This window comes from Branchiostoma belcheri, unplaced genomic scaffold (genome assembly GCF_001625305.1).
Source record: "Branchiostoma belcheri isolate BF01 breed outbred unplaced genomic scaffold, Haploidv18h27 scaffold106, whole genome shotgun sequence".
NCBI lineage: Eukaryota > Metazoa > Chordata > Leptocardii > Amphioxiformes > Branchiostomatidae > Branchiostoma > Branchiostoma belcheri.
In genome coordinates this window covers 849,372-869,154 of record NW_017802447.1, presented here as the reverse complement: position 1 = coordinate 869,154, position 19,783 = coordinate 849,372, and the positions used below count along the sequence as shown (strand labels likewise).

The window sequence follows — 19,783 nt, the reverse complement described above, 5'->3', positions numbered from 1 at the left end:
TGCAAAGATTAAATTTCTGTCATATTTGAGTTGAGTTAACTTGGGACATTCCAATTGCAAAACTGGTTTAAGAGTTGTTTATAGTCAAACCTAACTTGAAGAAAATAGCCACAGTATGAGCAGGCCAGGTTACTGATACTACGTAGTACTTGGATCAATGGGGGATAATCAAAGGGAACACAAAAAAATGGTTCTTATACCAAGGTAGTCACTACACTTACTACAAGGGGGTCATTTGCGTTTGTGTTACATTAAATTTTGTACTTAAACCATGTCGGCCTTCCTGGATGTAGTATTGCCAGGATCCCCCATAACAGTTAACTCTTGTGTCCTTATTGAACAGTCCACGAGGGTGAGTGCATGAGAAGTATGAGAGGCACTAAACTACAAGTTTGGGTCATTTTGGTTTGTGTTACATTAGATTTTGTACTCTATTAGATTTTGTCTAATAAATAAGCATTGTTGGCCATTCTTAGATGTAGCATTAAGCATTGCCAGGATCCCCCATGCAGACCCCCATAACTGTTAACTCTTGTGTCCACATTGAACAGTCCATGAGGGCGAGTGACTCTCATACAGAGGTAGTCACTAAACTACAAGTTTGGGTCATTTTGGTTCGTGTTACATTAAATTTTGTACTCTGTCTAATAAATAAGCGTTGTCGGCCTCCTGGATGTAGTGTTAAGCATTGCCAGGATCCACCACATGCAGACCCCCATAACTGTAAACTCTTGTGTCCACATTGAACAGTCCATGAGGGTGAGTGCCCTGTCCAGTGGGACAAGACCTGCTCCGAGGAGATGAAGAACCAGTGTGACGAGGACAGCGACTGTATCGGCAGCCAGCGCTGCTGTGACAGCGGCTGTGGCCTGCGCTGTATCTACCCAACTGAGACCAGGACCATCACATCCGACATCGAGAGCATCGCTGTCAACGCCATTTTCACTGCCACCATCACCAGGGGTAGGCTTTCTTTTGTTCTCCTTTTGAAATACGATCAAACTATGTATAGTGGTCATTCAAGTTACTAAGCAAATTTGACCACTGTGGACCTCTTTATAGAGGGAAGGTGCTGTATTGATCATGATCCAAGGGACCAACTGTAGGACCATGATGTACAGATGATTTGTAATGCAAAATTTAAGGTGACCACTAAAATACAGGTTCGACTAGACAATTCAGATACGTCTAATTTTGGTTTTGTATTATTCATAATGTACATGAAACCAAAATTTACTGTTTATACAATGCTGGACATGGACAAAGTTGATGAATTTTCATGCTAATTTCTGGTTTTCCCCAGTTCATATTATGCAAAACCTTGGGTGCAGCATTAGAAAGCAACTGGAAGAAGAATACTTGAGCTGCTCTTCCCTTTTTTCAGAAATGACCAGCGGACAGTGCCCACACCCAGACAACCTGGAGTGTGACCACCTGAATGAGTGTCTGCAGGATGAGGACTGTGCTGATGGAAGCATCTGCTGCAGCAACGGCTGCGGTTTCACCTGCACCCCTCCATGGACCATGGGTTCGTCATTCAAGTTTTGATTATGATAGAGATTGTTACAAAACTTTATATGAATATCAGGCTCCCTTTTTATGACTGAATTTTACAATCATCTGGTGTCAAAAAACTGCCCTGGTAACTGATTTACAAGTACATTGTATCATATTCTAATGTGTTAAACAAATATTTTTGATCCATTTTTTGTCAGTTTGTGACTAACATGGCACTTTGAAATTAGTACATTTGACCTCCTCTCGCTTCTTTGTAATTGAATTATACAGTGCCCAATAATCAGTACATTGTCTGTATTCACTGCAGAGAAGTACGGCCAGTGCCCCATGACCTCCGCTGCCTTTGACAAGATAGGCTGCAGCCTGGAGTGTGATGGTGGGATGTGTAACCACCAGTGCAGCGATGACGGTGACTGCCCCGGCTTCACCAAGTGCTGCATGGATGGCTGCACACGTGTCTGTGTCAACCCCTGGATGTTTGGTAAGCCACATACACATATTTACCATAGCCACATACAGCCTTCAGGATGCTCATTTTTTTGTACTGCCAGGAAAAAGAATACAAAAGATGAAGAATAAAAATGATCAGAAGACTAATCATAACTACATAATAACATTGTAGCTAGTAGATTCTTATTTAATTTTGTGTCATTGCTTTCTAGTTGAACTGTGAGAAATTTACATCATTTTTTTTGCACTTGCCACATTTTTGTCCATGGTGCTGATCCCACTGCTGTTTTGCTGGTTGCCATCAATATCATTGTTACAGTCTAGCTACAAGAGAATGAATATTAATTATAATTTAGTACAATGTGTTACATGTTGGCCTACATACATATTGTAATTGTGTTTTTTCATCCGTGGCTAGGTTGGTGGTTGAATGTGTGCACATTATGCAGCATGGCCATTCATCTTCAGTGAATTTTTGACTGTGGGACTTGTAGGGTGTCAAAACAGTATGGGTATGATAGTGGTGAAGTCTGCCTCTTATATTCAATCAATCAATCAATCAATCAATCAATCAATCAATCAATCAATCAATCTATCATTCCTTCCTTCTCCGCAGTTCGTGATGGCCAGTGCCCGATGTGGACCCAGGAGGATATGGAGGTCTGCAGCACCACCTCAGAGTGCTCCATCGACACTGACTGTTCCTCCGAGCAGAAGTGCTGCAACACTCCCTGTGGAGGAACCATGTGCAGGAAGCCCGTCACTGAGTCCTGTAAGTGTTGTTTTGTTACCTTGTACATGTGTATATTTCCAAATCATAGAGGAGCAAGATCATCAAGATCTTGTTGCTGGCTCCTTACAGATTTCTGTTAAGTCAAATAAATAGATAAATAAGATAGATAAATGATGAATTAGATAAGTTGTTATTTCTCCAGAATTACATTTTGTAGCTGTATCTCTGTGGTACAAGTGGTAGGCTGCTTGACTGAATTCCGTGGATGCAAGGGTTCAAGCCTTGTCATAAACATACTTGTACATAGTTAATATGCACCCTGTATTCGTATTACGCAGAAAATGCCAACTGTAGTCACTTTGTGAAATACATGACTGTGTGTTCATTTCTCAGTGGACACCTGCACCTTCCAAGGCCTGACTCATCACCATGGTGACATGTGGAGTCCCGACGTCTGCACCGTCTGCAAGTGTGTGACCGGAGTGACTCGCTGCACCCCTCTGCACTGTGATGCCATCCCTGCTGGCTGCTCTCCCATCCATGTGGACGGCCAGTGTTGTCCCTCCATCCAGTGTGAGACCAGTGCTGAAGGTACAGGAGTCAGAACAGCGCCAGTTGGTTGATTAGGTTATTTATAGAGTTGGTCATACATCATGATTCACCTCCGTTGAGGATAACAAAAGAAAAGAAGATTTTGAAAAATTGGTTTCCCTGGCCATAGTTTTCCAAAGTTGAGAAATGAAGAATTAGTCCTGGTCATTTCCTGTAAGTATAACCACTGATTGCATCAAGGAATGACCAGCCTCTATTACACACATATGTACATCCAGGAACAGGCAAGTTATTAACGTTATTATTATATAGCTTAGAGAAATCTTAGATCAAGCTGCTGTCCATTGTTTGGAAAAGCAAAATGAGCATGTGTGCCCTGGTCACTTTCTTCTGATTCTCCCTCTAGTGCCGCTAGTTGTTCCTGGGGTCCTAGTGTTGAGTCTAAACCTTGTCATTCCGTCTTTTCAGCTGATTGGTGTGAAGACGAGCGTATGGTGAGGCACATGCACGGCGAGCGCTGGTCCCTGGACAGCTGCAGCTACTGCGAATGCATCCACGGGCAGATCACCTGCTCCCAGTACACCTGCACCAGTGATGTGCTGAGGAACACCACCGGCTGCACCGTCAAGCACGTCCCCAGCAGGTGCTGTCCCGAGGTCGTCTGCCAGGACCGTAAGTCTGCCATTATTGGACCAACTGTTTGTTTATTTGTTTGTTTGTTTGGGCTTTCAAGCTGTAGAGATTTGTAAAACCTTCTTGTCCCAGAAGAAAGAAATGGAATCATAATTATGGTATGGAAGGTACTTTAGGTGCAGGAAAGGCAGTAGATAACTAGAAATACCTCTTGGGCGCTCGTTTTTCAGTAGGAATGTAATCTTCGATCTGCAAAGTTCATTGCTGGAACAACAAAGCATAAATTGAGAAATGAGAGTAATGTTCTTGGTACAATTTTACCAGGGAACCTTTTGAAAAAACTGCTTGTGTCTATTAACCTTCAATCTGCTAAGAGAGCCATTTGGAACCAAAGTTGTATTGGTTACGGAGTTAGGCAGCAGGGAGAAGGTTAAAAATGGGCCATTCTCTTTCCACCAGGCTGTATTGACCACTATGGCCACCTGCGCTATGAGAACGACATGTGGTACGTGGATGCCTGCACCATGTGCTCCTGTGTGAATGGGAAGACAGTGTGCACCGATGAGAGGTCCAGCTGCACCGTGCCAGATGAACTCCATCCTGGATGTACCCTGGAGAAGGTTGATGGACAGTGCTGTCCCAATGTCTACTGCCCAACGGAAGGTAGCATACTCTTGTCTCTGCTGTCTTTTTTTGCTTCCCTATACACTGTATTGACAGAGAGATGGATTTTCAAATGCTAATAAGTGCTGTCAAAAGCTTTTCTATTGTTCAAATCTCTTTACTGTTCAAGAAGTAATTCCTATTTTTTTCCTGTGGAAGTTACAGTCTAGTAAGTTGTAGTCTAGTCAATGACATCTTGACTCTTATGTATGCAGGCCGCAAGATGAGCTGCTCTCTGAAGGATAAGGAAGTCGGACACAGGAGTTCCTGGAGGCCCAATGACTGCACCATGTGTGAATGTCGGGACGGACAGGAATTCTGTGCCAACATTGACTGCCCTGCCTTCTCCAACCCCCTGTTCTCTGACTGCATCAAGGTCTACGTGAAGGGACAGTGCTGCCCAGAGACCATCTGCAACAAAGGTCAGACAACATAACGTTTGTGGAGTTATTAGGACTTCAATCATGTAATCTTCATCAGATTCTTTGTTATATTTTGTAAAAAAAAACAGCCTGCAAGCCATCGGTTAATAGCCGTTTAGCACCAAATTTGTGTTTTTGTAGTGGTTAAATGGTAGGCACCAGAGAGAATGTTAAAAGTAGGCAGGCAACATTTGTGAGCAATCATCCCTCCCCCATGCAAGAATGGACCTTTCCAAAAATTGTCAAGAAATTAGATTGGTCTTTCCAGATACACACATTTTGCATCTGATTCATTTTTAAATTTTTATCTTTTCACCTATACAGCTGAGGTCTGCACCTTTGAAGGCCAGAGGTTCTTCGATGGTGAGATGTGGCAGCCGGAAAGCTGCAGCACCTGCCAGTGCGTCAACGGAACCACCCGCTGCATCCAGACCACCTGCCCACTCACCCCTCCCGGCTGCCAGGCTGTACCCGTCAACGGGAAGTGCTGTCCTGACATAGTGTGCCAGCCCCATCATCATTGTAAGTCTCCTTCATACATACAGTAACTTATAGGCTTATAGGTAATAGGTACATCAGCCTCAGTAATGCTTGGCAATGTCTCCATTGCCACTGAGTATTGTCTAACAATACTACTGTAGGATTGTAATAGAAAACTGTAAGAAATTTTTGAATGAAGATTCATCCAGAATTCTGTGCTGTCTTCATCCAGTATTTGTGCAGGTAGCTATTAATGGTATTCTTTCATAATTCTACTGTAACAGTTATTCATACATTTTGCATCTGTTTCTGTTCTATTATAAGCAACTGTTACATTATTGTTTGCTGTAAGACTTGTAACAATGGGACAATCACCAAGGATTTATTTTGTGATAACAGTAGATTATCAATAGTTATCACATTGTGTTTTCTGTTGTTCATCCCCCTGTATTTTCCATACCAATAGCTCCCGTGTGCAAGGACACTGAAGTGATGCACCATGAAGGTGACAGCTGGCACCTGTCCGACTGCCAGGTGTGCACCTGCAGGAACGGCGTGACGTCCTGCTCCACCATGGACTGCCCCGTGACTGTCGCTGCACCTGGCTGCCACCTGCTGCAGGTGCCTGGCCGCTGCTGCCCCATGCAGATCTGCAGGCCCCAGATTGGTAAATAAAAGTTTTTATTGGCAACACCTCAAGAGTGGAGCCATTATAAAAATCTCTGTTGCAAATGTTCTGAATAGTTCATTTTATTCCATTATTTTCTAAGGAATTTATATTTTTGGGGAGTCACCCAAGAGTGTGATGTTTCCATGGTGCTGAAAAGTTTGCTGCTATGGTCATCAGAGGAAAGCAGTTTGATACAAACTTTTAAAAGATGTTTTTTCATGTTTGAATATACTTACATGTAATTATTTCTTATTTGTAAGCATGGACTCGCATGGTACAATGTTAAACTATGCATGTAATTCGCAATGTGATCAGTTTCTTCACCTATATTTTCATTTACTTGTTTAATACAAGAGTTTCTCCCCCCACAGATGACAGCTGCACTGTTGAGGAGACTGAGCTGACCTACCAGCACGGCGCCACCTGGCAGGAGGACAGCTGTACTACATGTGCCTGTGTGAAGGGTGTGATCTCCTGCATGAAGCAGACCTGTACTGTCCCCAGGGAGGGCTGTATTGTGGAGGAGGTGGAGGGACAGTGCTGTCCCACGGTCACCTGTCTGAAGGGTATGGATCAGTTTAGAATACCTGTAGTTATCTACAATAAAAAGGACATTGGATAACACACTAATCGGTCATCCCTGGACTGACACATGAAAAGCAATAAGCTAAACCACCTTCTTGGCTACCTGACTTTCAAAGTTTTCATGTCAAAAGTTTACATTAAATCTGTGCAAACCTATCTGATTAATATGACATTCACAGCCTTACTAACCAGTAGCCAGGCTTACTCACTATTATTACTAACCAGTAGCCAGGTTTTGTAACTGTTAACCAGCCCTACATCCTATTAACCAGCCTTATATAGTAATAGTAATTACCAGTCTTACTAACCTGTAACCAGCCTTATTAACCAGTAACCAGGTCTATCAACCAGAAACCAGCCTTACTAACTAGGCAATGTTGTGTTGGTTAACAGAAAAGCTGGGGAGCTGTCCCATCCCGCTGTTTGACTTCCTGTACGAGTCTGACGACTGTGTTGATGAGTGTGAGGAGGATACTGACTGCTCGGGTTCATCCAAGTGTTGCTACAACGGCTGCAGTTTCATGTGTGCAACACCCTGGATTGATAGTAAGACACTTCATGTGATGACAAGGCTTTTAAAGACTAAGGTGTTGCCTATGCCTACGAAAACATATGAATATTGAATTGTGAAAGAATACTGCTGGTAACAAAGACATTAATTGCACAACTGGATGTTTCAAGGATTCTGTTCTGTGTTTCATGCTGGTTGTATGGGCAGGGAGGGCAGACATTATATCACAGTATGACATGTGGAGATGTGTGGTAGCAATAGTGTGTGTTGTAGAACATACTTGTGTTACAGATTGAGCTGTAGATTCTGTAGACAACAGGGGTAGACACCATCATTGATAGCTGTTTGTGGAGATGTGTGACAGCAATATACACGTAGCAATGTTACAGAATAACCTTGAGCTGTGTCCTGTAGGTTGTGTGGACAGCAGGGGCAGACAGCGCAGCAGTGGAGATGTGTGGCAGCAGGATGCCTGCACCATGTGCTCTTGTGTCAACAACCAGTCTGTCTGCACCCAGCAGGTACTGGTCCCTTACTGGTTACGGGAGCATGACTAAGATTCCCATTTATGCAAATAAGAACTATGTGTGGACTGCATGCATATATTATAAGATCACTGGGAATAAAGATACTAAAAATTATACAGGATATATTTCAATAGTAGTAGGTCAACAGGTATACAGAACAGATTTTGACCTTCAAAGTTTCGTAAGTTAGCTGACACCTTGATCTTGACCTTTCACCTCTAGGAGTGCCCCCGTGCCCCCAATGGCTGCACCACCCGTCACGTTGAGGGCCAGTGCTGCCCAACCATCATCTGTGAGGAGCAGGAGAACAGTAAGATTATCATTTTGTTGGAAATCTAGCATTACCTGGTACTGGAAACTGGTTTGATTTGCAGTCCAACATATTATTTCAAATTAACCATGGTACAGTTAAACTGATTATGGTGTTGAATTTGTTTACAGAGGCCACCTGTATGGTGGAGGGTGTGACCTACTACCACGGCAGCTCCTGGATGTCCGACAACTGCACCACGTGTACCTGCATGTTTGGGCGCAGCGAATGTAACCGTATGGAGTGTCCTGCCATGCAGAGGACCGGCTGCCGTAGTGTGTACATCCCCGGACAGTGCTGCCCTGAGACATTCTGCCAGGAAGGTGGGAATCTTGAACAGCCACCCTTCAAACAATAGAGCTGAAGTGTTGCTTGTTTTAATTCCTCCAAAATCTTCATCTGTAATACATTGTTGCTGTTGTATATGGAAAACAAAACTTTACTACTTTAAAACTACTAACTTTAAATGAAAAGTATTCTTGATTTGGTACTATTAGTACTAGGTTGAAGACATTGATTGCACATTGATTCACATGACGGTATATTTTGTTCCCTCCAGCTGGCAGCTGTATGGTGGAGGAAGTTATGTATCTGGATGGAGAGAGTTTCCACACTGATGCCTGCACTACCTGCCACTGCAGGAAGGTTAGCTACAAATTCATTCATATACAACCAAATGAAGAATGAAAAAAATCACCCGTGTATGTGTTGTGCACTTTCAAGATTCAATCAGTATCTATATGATAGATATTTCCAACTCGGCTTAAATGTCAAAGATGTACATGTACTATATTTTTCCAGACACTTAATTATTGACAGCCATTCAGGTACACTTAATGTATTCTTTGCCAAACCACAAATTGTTTATGAAGCTACATGTAGTTATCCTTCTGTTGCTATAGGGACAGACCTACTGCCAGGTCCAGACTTGCCCAGCTATCCCAGAGGGATGTCAGCCCATCACCACGGAGACGACTGAGACACAGTGCTGCCCCAACATCACCTGTCCTCTGCAGTCTGGTGAGTGGGGTGTACAGAAAGTGCAAAATGGAATGGAATAGAGTGAAAAGGACTGAAATGGAATGAAATATGGTTGTCAGATTGTCTGTTGTGCCCTAATGGTTAAATTAAGTACTAACCATAAGATGAGTTTTTTTTTTGTTACCTGAACCTATTGTATCTCTGTGTTCTCAGCCCCCACCTGCCTGTACAGGGGAATCCACTACAAGAACGGAGAACAGTGGATGTCTGACGCCTGCACCATGTGTTCCTGCGACAACAAGCAGGTCAGCTTTTGTTTTTCTCCGACAATAACTTTGAGTTCACAAAAGAGATGACAAGTATGGCCAGTGATAGAAGACATGAGTTTTTTGTATAAGTTACTTTTTGACTCATTTCCTTCTGAAGTAGGAGGGGATGTAAAGTCAGACATCCCATGTTTGCACAGGTCTCAAGCACCTTAACCTTCAGCCTGCTAAGGTAGCTGTTTGACACCTTCTCTATATTAGTTGCAGGGTTAGACAGCAGGGAGGTTTAAGACCCCATCACCCTTGTTGATAAGAGTTGTTGGTCTGCCCCAGTGTGGTATGGCTAACACATCAGCCAAAGAGAACCCTTTTGCTTCACCTCAGTAGGCTGCATAACTTTACCTTTGCCTTCTGCATGTATTTTTTTCTGTAATTTTGTCTTCTCATAACAGGTGACCTGCCAGACTACTGGCTGCCCCAAGATGTCCTTCGCCCCTGGCTGCCGTGCCGTCCGTGTGCCTGGACAGTGTTGTCCTGACATTGTCTGCAGGGATGGTAAGTCATGTACAGAGATATAAGCTCTGTTTCTAATTCTTGGGAACGTCATCTAACATTTAGCAACAAGTTGATCACGATATCCTTAGAACTTCTTTAAGACATTTTTGATTATTTGATCTTTAAGACACATTTTGATACATGACAATACCTCCTGCAGTTCACAGCTGCCTGGAAGGTGGCGTGAAGTTCCTGAACGGCGAGCAGTGGCAGCAGGACGGCTGCACCAGCTGCCGCTGTGAGCACGGCAGGACCATCTGCAGCAGCACCTCCTGCGCCCCCGCCCCCACCGGCTGCAAGTTCGGCGAGCACGTGCCCGGACAGTGCTGCCCCAACATCGTCTGCCCCACACAGACCGGTAAGTCATCATCATCAGGTCAGGATGGTTTCATGGATGATCATAACTCGCTTCCTCCATCTCTCTCTGTCCTCCATAGCACTAGGTAGATCTTCTTTCTGCAGCATGCAACCTCACATACTGTTGATGTAGGTTGTTCATGGTCTTTCTTCTCTTGCATGGCCATGCTTTGGAAGCCATAGATTTGGAAGACATCACTTGTAATATCTTCCCTTCTCTCCATGCATGTCTGGCAAAATGCAATCTTGGTACCTAAAGAAACACTTACTCAAGCAACTGGATAGATTTTTAAAATGGTCAGATGCTTCAGGTAGAAGTACTTTTGTCAGTGACTGTTACTTTGGTATCTTATTACATGTACCTGGATGTCTAACCCTAATATAAATTTTATGTTTTTTTCATTGTGTTTGTTATCAAGGCCCCACTTGTGTTGATACCATCAACCTGGAGGAGACCCAGTTTGTCCATGGGGAGTCCTGGCAGAGGGATCCCTGCACCACCTGCACCTGCATGAATGGTAGAGTCCGCTGCCACACCCAGAGCTGCCCCATGACTGTGGAGCCCGGCTGCAGGGCTGTGCATGTACAGGGACAGTGCTGCCCCAATGTGGTCTGTAACCAAGGTAAAGATGCAGAATTGATGAATATTAAGCATTGAATGCTTGAATGATTGAACAAATGAATGAATATTAAATGAATAAGAAATTAATTGCAGTCTCAGTACAATTCATTGATTACTCAATTAATAACCAAGAAAATTAGTCTCAGATAAAAAGGTTCTTTGTTCAGCAATCAGCACTGTTGGTTTTCACATCCAACATTTCGATGACCATCTTTTACCATATGCAGGTCAACAATGACTAGTTTTCATTTGTACTGCAGCTGTAGGTGTTGCTGTAGGTGTTGTACATTTGTACATGTAGGTGTTGCTGCAGCAACGTGCCTTCATTTGGCACTGTATTAGATTGCAGCAACACGTAGTTACAGTACAAATTAGAATCAATTATTATTGCCCAGAAGTTGACAGTCACCAAAATGTTGGTTGCAGGTTGTTGAATAAAGAACATAATTTATAGACTAAGGCCGACCTGATGAAATTATTCACGGAAATTGAAGTCTCAGTTTTTTAAGGTCTCATTCTTGCACAATATTTAATGCGCATGTTGTGTGTACATGTAGGTAAGGTTGGGCAGTGCCCTGTTGTTACTCCCACCCTGACTGAGGAGATGTCCATGATGGACAGCTGTGTGACTGACTCTGACTGTGCTGGAACCACAAAGTGCTGCCACAACGGATACGCCTTCACCTGCATGCGCCCCTGGATCCTGGAGAAGCCTGGTAAATATTAATAATAGACAGATCTACATGTATGTAATACTATGTAACAACTTACATGTATTACTATTGATTGTTTCAAGACTGGTGGCTTACCCCAAAATCAAACACCATGCTGGTTAACACTTCAAAAACGTGCATAGCACTTCTACAGAATGTATTGTTGGCCGTTTTTGCATGGAAGGATGATATCCCATCTGTAGTTTTCAAATGTTTCAAAAAGGTATGTATTGGACAAAATTCTGATGTAACGAACCAAACATCTAAAGGAAACCATAGTTTCACAGGTGCAGTACATGCTGCTAACATGCTCCCCACTGTATTTTGAGGCCAACTTTATTTTTTGTCCATGTAGGTGTTTGCCCCGCCATGGCCCCGTACACCAGCTCCTCTACTGTGTGTAACCTGGAGTGCTCCACAGACATGGACTGTGTGGACAGCCACAAGTGCTGCGGAGACGGCTGCATCAAGACCTGCGTCCCTGCTGTCATGGACGTGTCTGTCCACCAGACCTTCACCAGGCAGCTCACAGGTTTGGGCAATCTACACTCTTTGTATAAGATGGTTCTTAATTCAACACCTGTGGTTTTCTCATCTGACAGTTCAATGACCATCTGCCACCTTCTTCAGGGCAACAGTGACTCAGTGACTGGTTCTTAAATTTGTGTTGCTGCTAGGCTAATCTGACTGAAACCTTCTTGCTTATATGCAAGAGTGCGATATTTGTATTTTGCCTACAATTTTAGAACAATATTACTACAATAAGTTTGAATTCACGTACTGATAATGTCAGATTCTCATGGTATTATTGACAGTCTACAAGAAGAAGATTTTCAATTAATGTTTCTTTCATATTTCTTTAGGCTCTAAGTCTGGCAGATGTCCCAACCTGATGCAGAAGTACTGGACTCCTCTGATGTGCATCAGTGAGTGTTCTGATGACATGGACTGTGATGGGGAGAACAAGTGCTGTTCCACTGGCTGTGGTCAGGTCTGCTTCAGCCCTGTGGCAGACACCACAGGTCAGTAATACATGTACTGAAAAAACCTACACCGAATGTAGGATCTATAGGGCACCTGATCATAACATCACAGTCGGTGTATACAAAGTGCAAAATGGAAGGAAATGGAGTGAAATGGAAGGAAATATGAAGTAAAAATCAAGTACCAACTATATCACAATTAGCACAAAATACAAAGAAATGGAATGGGACCTAACCCTATAGCCAAGAAAGCCAGTGGGAATATATGTGTGTGTGTGTGTGTGTGTGTGCAACGTTATACATGTATATACAAGAAAAGGGCGCTTGAGCATGACTTCTAAGCTTCCATGCTGGTTGCTTGAATCTCTGAGAGTTCTTAATTTTCATATGTAGAATGTGGTTAGTCAGTGACTAAACCATTACTAACACATCTCTGTCCTGTAGTGACACACACCTGTGAACCTGTGAAGTGCCGCATGAGCTGCAAGTACGGCTATGCCACCGACTCTCAGGGATGTGACATCTGTCTGTGCAAGAAGCCAGGTCAGAATCTCCTTAGACTCACATGTTGTCTATATAGGGATGCATTCCAGTGTGCTTGGATAAAACCTAGCAGTCTGCATTATTTTGTGCTTGCTGTACACACTTGGTGTGTAGCATGTCTAGTCCAGTGGTTAGCAACCCTAGGCCTGCCTCTGAACTAAGAGAATCCCAGCTATTGCTGTTCACCCAACATTTACCACAGTCCTTAGGATGGGACATTAAGTTCCTCTGGTACAATTAAGCTGTAAATAGTGTATACATAGCAACTCTCTTCTCTGTCATGACCAGTAGGGGAATACCTGAAAAGGGGTTAGGGGAATTTCCCTGGTACAGTGAAGCTGTAAATAGTGTATACATAGCATCTGTCTTCTCTGTCACAACCAGTAGCTCTTCCATGCATGAGCTTAACTGGTTCAAGATCACTTTCACTTGAACTGGTTACTGGTTGTGCAGACAGTGACTTGACTGACAGATTGTCCTTTTTGCCACTGCAGTGAGTGAATGTGATAAGCTGGACACCTGCAAGCTGTACTGTCCCTATGGTTATTCTACTGATACTGAGGGCTGTGACATCTGCAGGTGCAAGACACCTGGTAAGTTCACAATAGTTCACTTGGTAGACTGTGTACATCATGATGGATTTGTCAATTGACTATGTATATAATGTGTATTGCATAAGATTGCTGCGTTTGGCTAAATGTTGATCATTTCTTACAGTTCTGAAGACTTGTGAAGCGTTCACCTGCCCCCTGACCTGTGAGCACGGCCTGGCCACAGACAGGTTTGGCTGTGAAATCTGTCAGTGCAAGACACCAGGTAAGTTTGTCAAACATTCTACGAGAGGGTTAAGCGCTATCTATTTTACCAAGTATGTTACCAAGTTTATAGTTTATGTTAAATGTTTGTAATGATTTGAATCTTATTATGATATTGTTGTATTTTGATCTGTTTCCGATTATCATCAGTGATATGAACAACATGTTTGTTGTGTTGTGACCAGTTGAGGAGTGCACCCCACTTGACTGTGCTATCCAGTGTCCGTATGGCCTGGCCACTGACATGGATGGCTGTGACATTTGCCAGTGCAAGAAGCCAGGTCAGTATTAGGGAGTTGTTCTCCAGCTGTAAGGGGAAAATGTGAAGCTACATGTAACATTGTGTGTGTGTGTGTGTGTGTGTGTGCGCGCGCGCGCATGCGTTTCTGCAATGTATGTTCTGCCAGAGGCTGCTTGCCAGAGTCTGAGGGAGTGAAGTCTGCCGTCTCTGATTTCTTTCTTACCTCTCCAGTGACTGTCTCCTGTGAGGCCGTCTCCTGTGCCAAACAGTGTATCTACGGCTTCTCTACTGATACCAACGGTTGCCAGATCTGTGAGTGCAAGAAACCAGGTGGGTTTTTTAGTGAAACCTTTTAATGTTAGCTGTATCCACAATCTTTTGTGTTAAAGCCCTAATAGTTATTTCATTTAAGTTGTACAATTTTTATCAAATTTTATTTTTTTGCCACACTTTGGGATCTGTATCAGATTCTGTATCTGTATAGCAAGTATAACTGCCCTTTAGTGTAACACACCAACTTGATCGATCTTATAAATTACAATCTCTTTTACTGCGGCTACAACAAGAGGTAGTGTAGGTTGTGTTATAGTCCTTCCTAGGGATACTGTTCCTTAGTTTTTAGAGTCTCTAACAGTTTGTTGTCCATGACTTCTCCAGAGAACCTGTGTGAGCCTGTGACCTGCCGCATCGGGTGCCAGCATGGTTTTGCCACCGACAGTGAGGGATGCGAGATCTGCAGGTGTCAGCTGCCAAGTAGGTGGATTATCTTATTTTCAGGACAAGCCAATGACAGAGTTGGGTGTACAAAAAGTGTAAAAGGGAGCAAAAAGGAATGAAATGGAACAAACTTTTGCACTTTCTGTACACTTAAAGGAGTTTTCACTACTGCAGACTGCAAAAACATCTTGCATCACAAGGTGATGGATTAAAATTGCAACATCTAAACCCATCCTAGTAACAAAATTGATGTTAATATGCAAATATACAATTGTTCGACTTTGTAATTTGTATTGCACACTATATTTTATATTGTTGTGTTTGGGAGGACAACTTGTAAAGGTGTCAATACACCTGTTTTGTCCTTCCTTCCACTTGTATGTTTGTACTTGTGGTGAATTCTAATAAACAAATAAACAAATAAACCTTCAAAAGTTTGATAAGATGCACCCCTGCATGTGACACAAACAGTTTTTGTAGTCTGCAGAAGTGTTGACTCCTCTTTTCAAATTCTACCTGTAGGTCCTCAGAATTTGGGCAGAAATATAATAAATTGGAGGGGTGAAATATAAAAGAAAATTAAAAAAACTGTGATAGACCCAAATGCTACCACATGAGCCACAAAGTCACAATGGCCGAATGGTTCATAAAAGAATCTGACTGAAAGGCCTGTTGTTTGCAGCATCCCACACATGTCAGCCACTGATGTGCTCCCTGGACTGTGAGGCTGGGCTGGCCACCGACATGTACGGATGTGAGATCTGCAGGTGCAAGACGTCTGGTAAGGGAACTTATTACAGCAATAACTAAAACCACTTTTGAATAAAAAAAACTTCATTTAGGGAGGTCAACATCGCTAAGACCTTACACTGCTTTTGTAACTTTTAAGATGAAAATATTGATAAATTTTTAAAGGCATGTCAGCCCTGAGTCTTCATTCAACACAGATATCAGAAGCCTGAAAAACATTAAGGAAACACTTTGCCCTTTTTAAACATGTATGATTCTACCCTCAGATTAAACTCTTAAAACTATGTTCTGCTGATAATACCATTAATACTGTTTCTACTTTTATAACTTTCAGAGTCAGAATGCGAGGTTCCAAGCTGTGAATTTGAGTGTGACTATGGATTTGCCACCGACAACACCGGCTGTCAGATTTGCAAGTGCAAGCTGCCAGGTAAGTCAAGTTTGAAACAACTTAGAATTATGAAAGCAGATCATACATGGACGTCTCATTTCATTTACACACACATGTATTTGCATATTGAAATACAAAGATTTTTGTCTCTCTTAAAATATTGGACATTTCTTTTCACAGTTGAGCATATCTGCAAGGAGAACATCTGCACCATGGACTGCAAGTTTGGTTTTGCAACAGACTCCTACGGCTGTGACATTTGCAAGTGCAAGAAGCCTGGTAAAGCTACATGACATCATACATCTCTATGTGAATGATATTTTTTTCATAAGTAGAAACAAACTCACAGGTTGATCAGCAAATATTACACAATTCAATCAGTCAACTGTGTTTTATTTCTTTAAAAGAATTCAATAACTCAGGCCTTTTGATTTTTAGAGGTTGATTTTATTTGTACTTATTTCAGATTCTGAGTGTGAGAGGATGGAGTGTGGTCGTTTCTGTCCTTATGGATTTGCCACCAACAAGGAGGGCTGTGAAGTCTGCCACTGCCGCAAACCAGGTGAGTAAGTTAGGATAAAGTGAGTTACATAGTCTTTTATTTTTGAAACAAAATATCCTTTTTCTCAACTACAATTGCAATGTTTTCTTGTCCCTTGCATGACAGTTAAGACTACCTGTCAGCCCATCACCTGCACTGAACACTGTGAGTTTGGCTACATGACTGACAGCTATGGCTGTGACATGTGCCTGTGCAGGAAGCAACGTAAGTATACTGACGACTCAACTTTGTCACCTTACAGTACAATAGACACTGTCTGGTATTCTCTGGCACTCTCTACTTTGCTTTAAGTTTGGAATCCCTCTTTTTCCCATTTTGGCAAATTCTAAATAGTTCCAATACAAAAATTTTCATCTTCACCGCTTAGATTCCTAGACATACCTGATAAAGATTGTAATGGACTCAAAACTTCTTTTCAGCATTTACAAGTGAATGCCAGGCTTTCGAGGGTTGCTCTTTGGATTGTCCATTTGGCTGGGCCACCGACAGCCATGGATGTGATATCTGTGCATGCAAGCCACCAGGTATATACATATATCATCACATATATTACCTGGATCTATATTTGTGTATTGATTTACAATTTGTATATTTTGTATATTTGTTGAAGGGCCATAGCATGCTTTGACATCGTTGTTCTGCTTTCCTGATTGTTCCAGTTGCTGTTATCTGTGAGCCAGTGAAGTGCCGCATGCTGTGTGAGCACGGCTGGGCTACTGATGAGTACGGCTGTGAGACATGCAAGTGCAGGATCCCACCAACAGGTAACAGTCATATACTAGTATATGCTGCTAGCATGTTGGCAGAACGAACTGCACTTGTACAAAGCCCAGAAGTCTTGTTGGATTAGCTTACATTAGAATTTTGTTCCTTGCATACGATATCTTTTCCAACACAACATTTGAAAACTACAGACTAGATGTCATCCTTAAATAAGTCCTCTAACCACTGTGCTGTTTGGTTTCCCTTCTGACAGAGTCTCTGTGTGAAGATTTGGAGTGCTCTATCCACTGTCCATTTGGTTTTGCCACTGATGAGCAGGGCTGCCAGATCTGCAAGTGCAAGCTGCCCAGTATGTATCTTCTTTTACCCGGTCCTTGATTATGTTCAATATATATGGGGTTATCACACACTGGGTTCTAATAGTTACCACACAGGCCTCCAAATGCTTAGGAAAAAGGGTTGGACTCGAAGTAAAGACTAATGTTATGTGGTATGCCAGAATTTGAAAGATGTGTGTTTGTACTTGCAGCCCCTTGCCAGGCCCTTGGCACAGAGATGTGTGACCTGACCTGCAAGCACGGCTTCATGACCGACGAGTCCGGCTGTCAGATCTGCCAGTGCCAGCAGCGCCCATCCCGCTGTCCCGTGGTCCAGGACTGCCACTCCGAGTGTCCCTGGGGACGGGCAACCAACGAGGAAGGCTGCACCATCTGTCAGTGCAGGAGGCCTTGTAAGTTGGTTGATTCCATATCCAAGGGAGGATGATTGTCCTACAGCAGTGCTACTTTTCATCAACTTGCCAACTGCATTAAACTGATCATACAAACTGAAACCATTGGTAACTAATGAAATATATTTCTTAAGTAATGATCAATGTAACAGCATGACACACTGCTCCCTGATCAACACAGATAGTGCAAGCTTTGTATCTTGCAGGGGCCCTCCCTCACCAGAGCATTACTAAGTATCTTTAACAGTTGACGAATGCATACATTTTCTGTTTGTACCTCCTTTATAACACACTCATGTTGACGTTTTGTCCTCCCTTCAGCTGTGTGCACCCCACTCACCGAGGAGACCTGCCCCCTGACCTGTGTGCAGGGATATGCCACCAACACTTTCGGCTGTGAGATCTGCAAGTGCAAACCCACAGGTAACCACCACATTATTCATTACAACTCATTACAATGTCCATTTGTATTTAGTATGGGTACAGTGAGTATACTATTTAGAATATACTGTTACTTATATTAAAATCACTATACTTATTTCCTGCATCTATTTGTACACACAAACACATACACATACACAGTGACACACAAAAGCGCACACACACACACACACACACACACACACAAACACAAAACATACATACTCAGTGCATTATACATGTCCTTGGTGCTGAACACCATCCACCCAGTTAACATACTTGTCCTTGGTACTGATCACCATCCACTCACTTAACATACTTATCCTTGGTGCTGAACACCATCCACTCAGTTAACATACTTGTCCTTGGTGCTGAGCACCATCCACTAAGTTAACATACTTGTCCTTGGTGCTGAGCACCATCCACTCAGTTAGACATACTTGTCCTTGGTGCTGAACACCATCCACTCAGTTAACATACTTGTCCTTGGTGCTGAGCACCATCCACTAAGTTAACATACTTGTCCTTGGTGCTGAGCACCATCCACTCAGTTAGACATACTTGTCCTTGGTGCTGAACTGATTTCCACTGTGTACAGTAATCATGTCACAGTAGAGTACATCCCACTGTAATGATCTGTTTTTGTTGTGTGTTGAGTAGATACTGAGGTCTGCAGGGAGGTGAGCCTCTGTAGGAAGTTCTGCCCCTACGGCTTCATGACCAACCAGGAAGGCTGTGAAATCTGTGAATGCAGACTGCCAAGTAAGATTTCGTCAAACTTGCATGTGTGGAAATGGTACAAAGTTCTGGAATGTTCCAGGTATTTTTAGGTGTTACTTGATAGAAAATCGAATAGTGCTGTTAGACTAATGATGACTAATATCAAGCAAAGTCACATTTCAAATGTTAAAACTTTTTGTGTACTAACTGTAAAAAGGAGTATTTTGCCTGTTGATTAATTGATTGAAAATTTTCTTGTTTCCTGTGAACAGCTACTGTCCAGATCACGTCTGTCTGCAGGACCAGGCCTTGCCACAAGTTCTGTCCTCACGGCTTCCTCACCGACAGCAGTGGCTGCCAGACCTGCACCTGTGCTGAACGTAAGTGGGAGAGCTGCCAACATACTGTAGTCAGAAGGCATGTGGAACTATGATAGACCTATAATAGTCTTAAGCACCTGGAACTATATACAGGTACCATTTTCATCTGTGCAGAAATCTTTCCTTTAGATTTTTCCATGTCCTCTCAGTGTGGCATGTTTAGCATTGAAGGCTTGGCAAATCTAGTCTGTACTTAAAAAAAGTGTAGTTGTATGTACTATATACAACACTATAAATGTATCCAACTTAGGGCAAAATGT

General features: G+C 42.7%; 1 protein-coding gene across 1 annotated transcript in view; it reads left to right on the top strand.

Moving 5' to 3' along the window:
- The window catches only part of LOC109478354 (kielin/chordin-like protein), a 36,534-nt gene that overhangs the window by 10,387 nt on the left and 6,364 nt on the right, over nucleotides 1-19,783 (top strand). Inside the window, exons 15-38 of the mRNA XM_019779885.1 lie at nucleotides 751-963; nucleotides 1,385-1,528; nucleotides 1,826-1,999; nucleotides 2,585-2,740; nucleotides 3,095-3,292; nucleotides 3,722-3,925; nucleotides 4,346-4,549; nucleotides 4,765-4,971; nucleotides 5,296-5,493; nucleotides 5,918-6,118; nucleotides 6,493-6,687; nucleotides 7,100-7,252; nucleotides 7,632-7,738; nucleotides 7,967-8,054; nucleotides 8,186-8,377; nucleotides 8,614-8,699; nucleotides 8,957-9,074; nucleotides 9,249-9,340; nucleotides 9,754-9,856; nucleotides 10,017-10,214; nucleotides 10,633-10,836; nucleotides 11,393-11,551; nucleotides 11,904-12,080; nucleotides 12,412-12,570. Of these exons, the coding sequence (XP_019635444.1) occupies nucleotides 751-963; nucleotides 1,385-1,528; nucleotides 1,826-1,999; nucleotides 2,585-2,740; nucleotides 3,095-3,292; nucleotides 3,722-3,925; nucleotides 4,346-4,549; nucleotides 4,765-4,971; nucleotides 5,296-5,493; nucleotides 5,918-6,118; nucleotides 6,493-6,687; nucleotides 7,100-7,252; nucleotides 7,632-7,738; nucleotides 7,967-8,054; nucleotides 8,186-8,377; nucleotides 8,614-8,699; nucleotides 8,957-9,074; nucleotides 9,249-9,340; nucleotides 9,754-9,856; nucleotides 10,017-10,214; nucleotides 10,633-10,836; nucleotides 11,393-11,551; nucleotides 11,904-12,080; nucleotides 12,412-12,570 (3,930 nt within the window). The remainder of the gene's footprint in view (nucleotides 1-750; nucleotides 964-1,384; nucleotides 1,529-1,825; nucleotides 2,000-2,584; nucleotides 2,741-3,094; nucleotides 3,293-3,721; nucleotides 3,926-4,345; nucleotides 4,550-4,764; nucleotides 4,972-5,295; nucleotides 5,494-5,917; nucleotides 6,119-6,492; nucleotides 6,688-7,099; nucleotides 7,253-7,631; nucleotides 7,739-7,966; nucleotides 8,055-8,185; nucleotides 8,378-8,613; nucleotides 8,700-8,956; nucleotides 9,075-9,248; nucleotides 9,341-9,753; nucleotides 9,857-10,016; nucleotides 10,215-10,632; nucleotides 10,837-11,392; nucleotides 11,552-11,903; nucleotides 12,081-12,411; nucleotides 12,571-19,783) is intronic.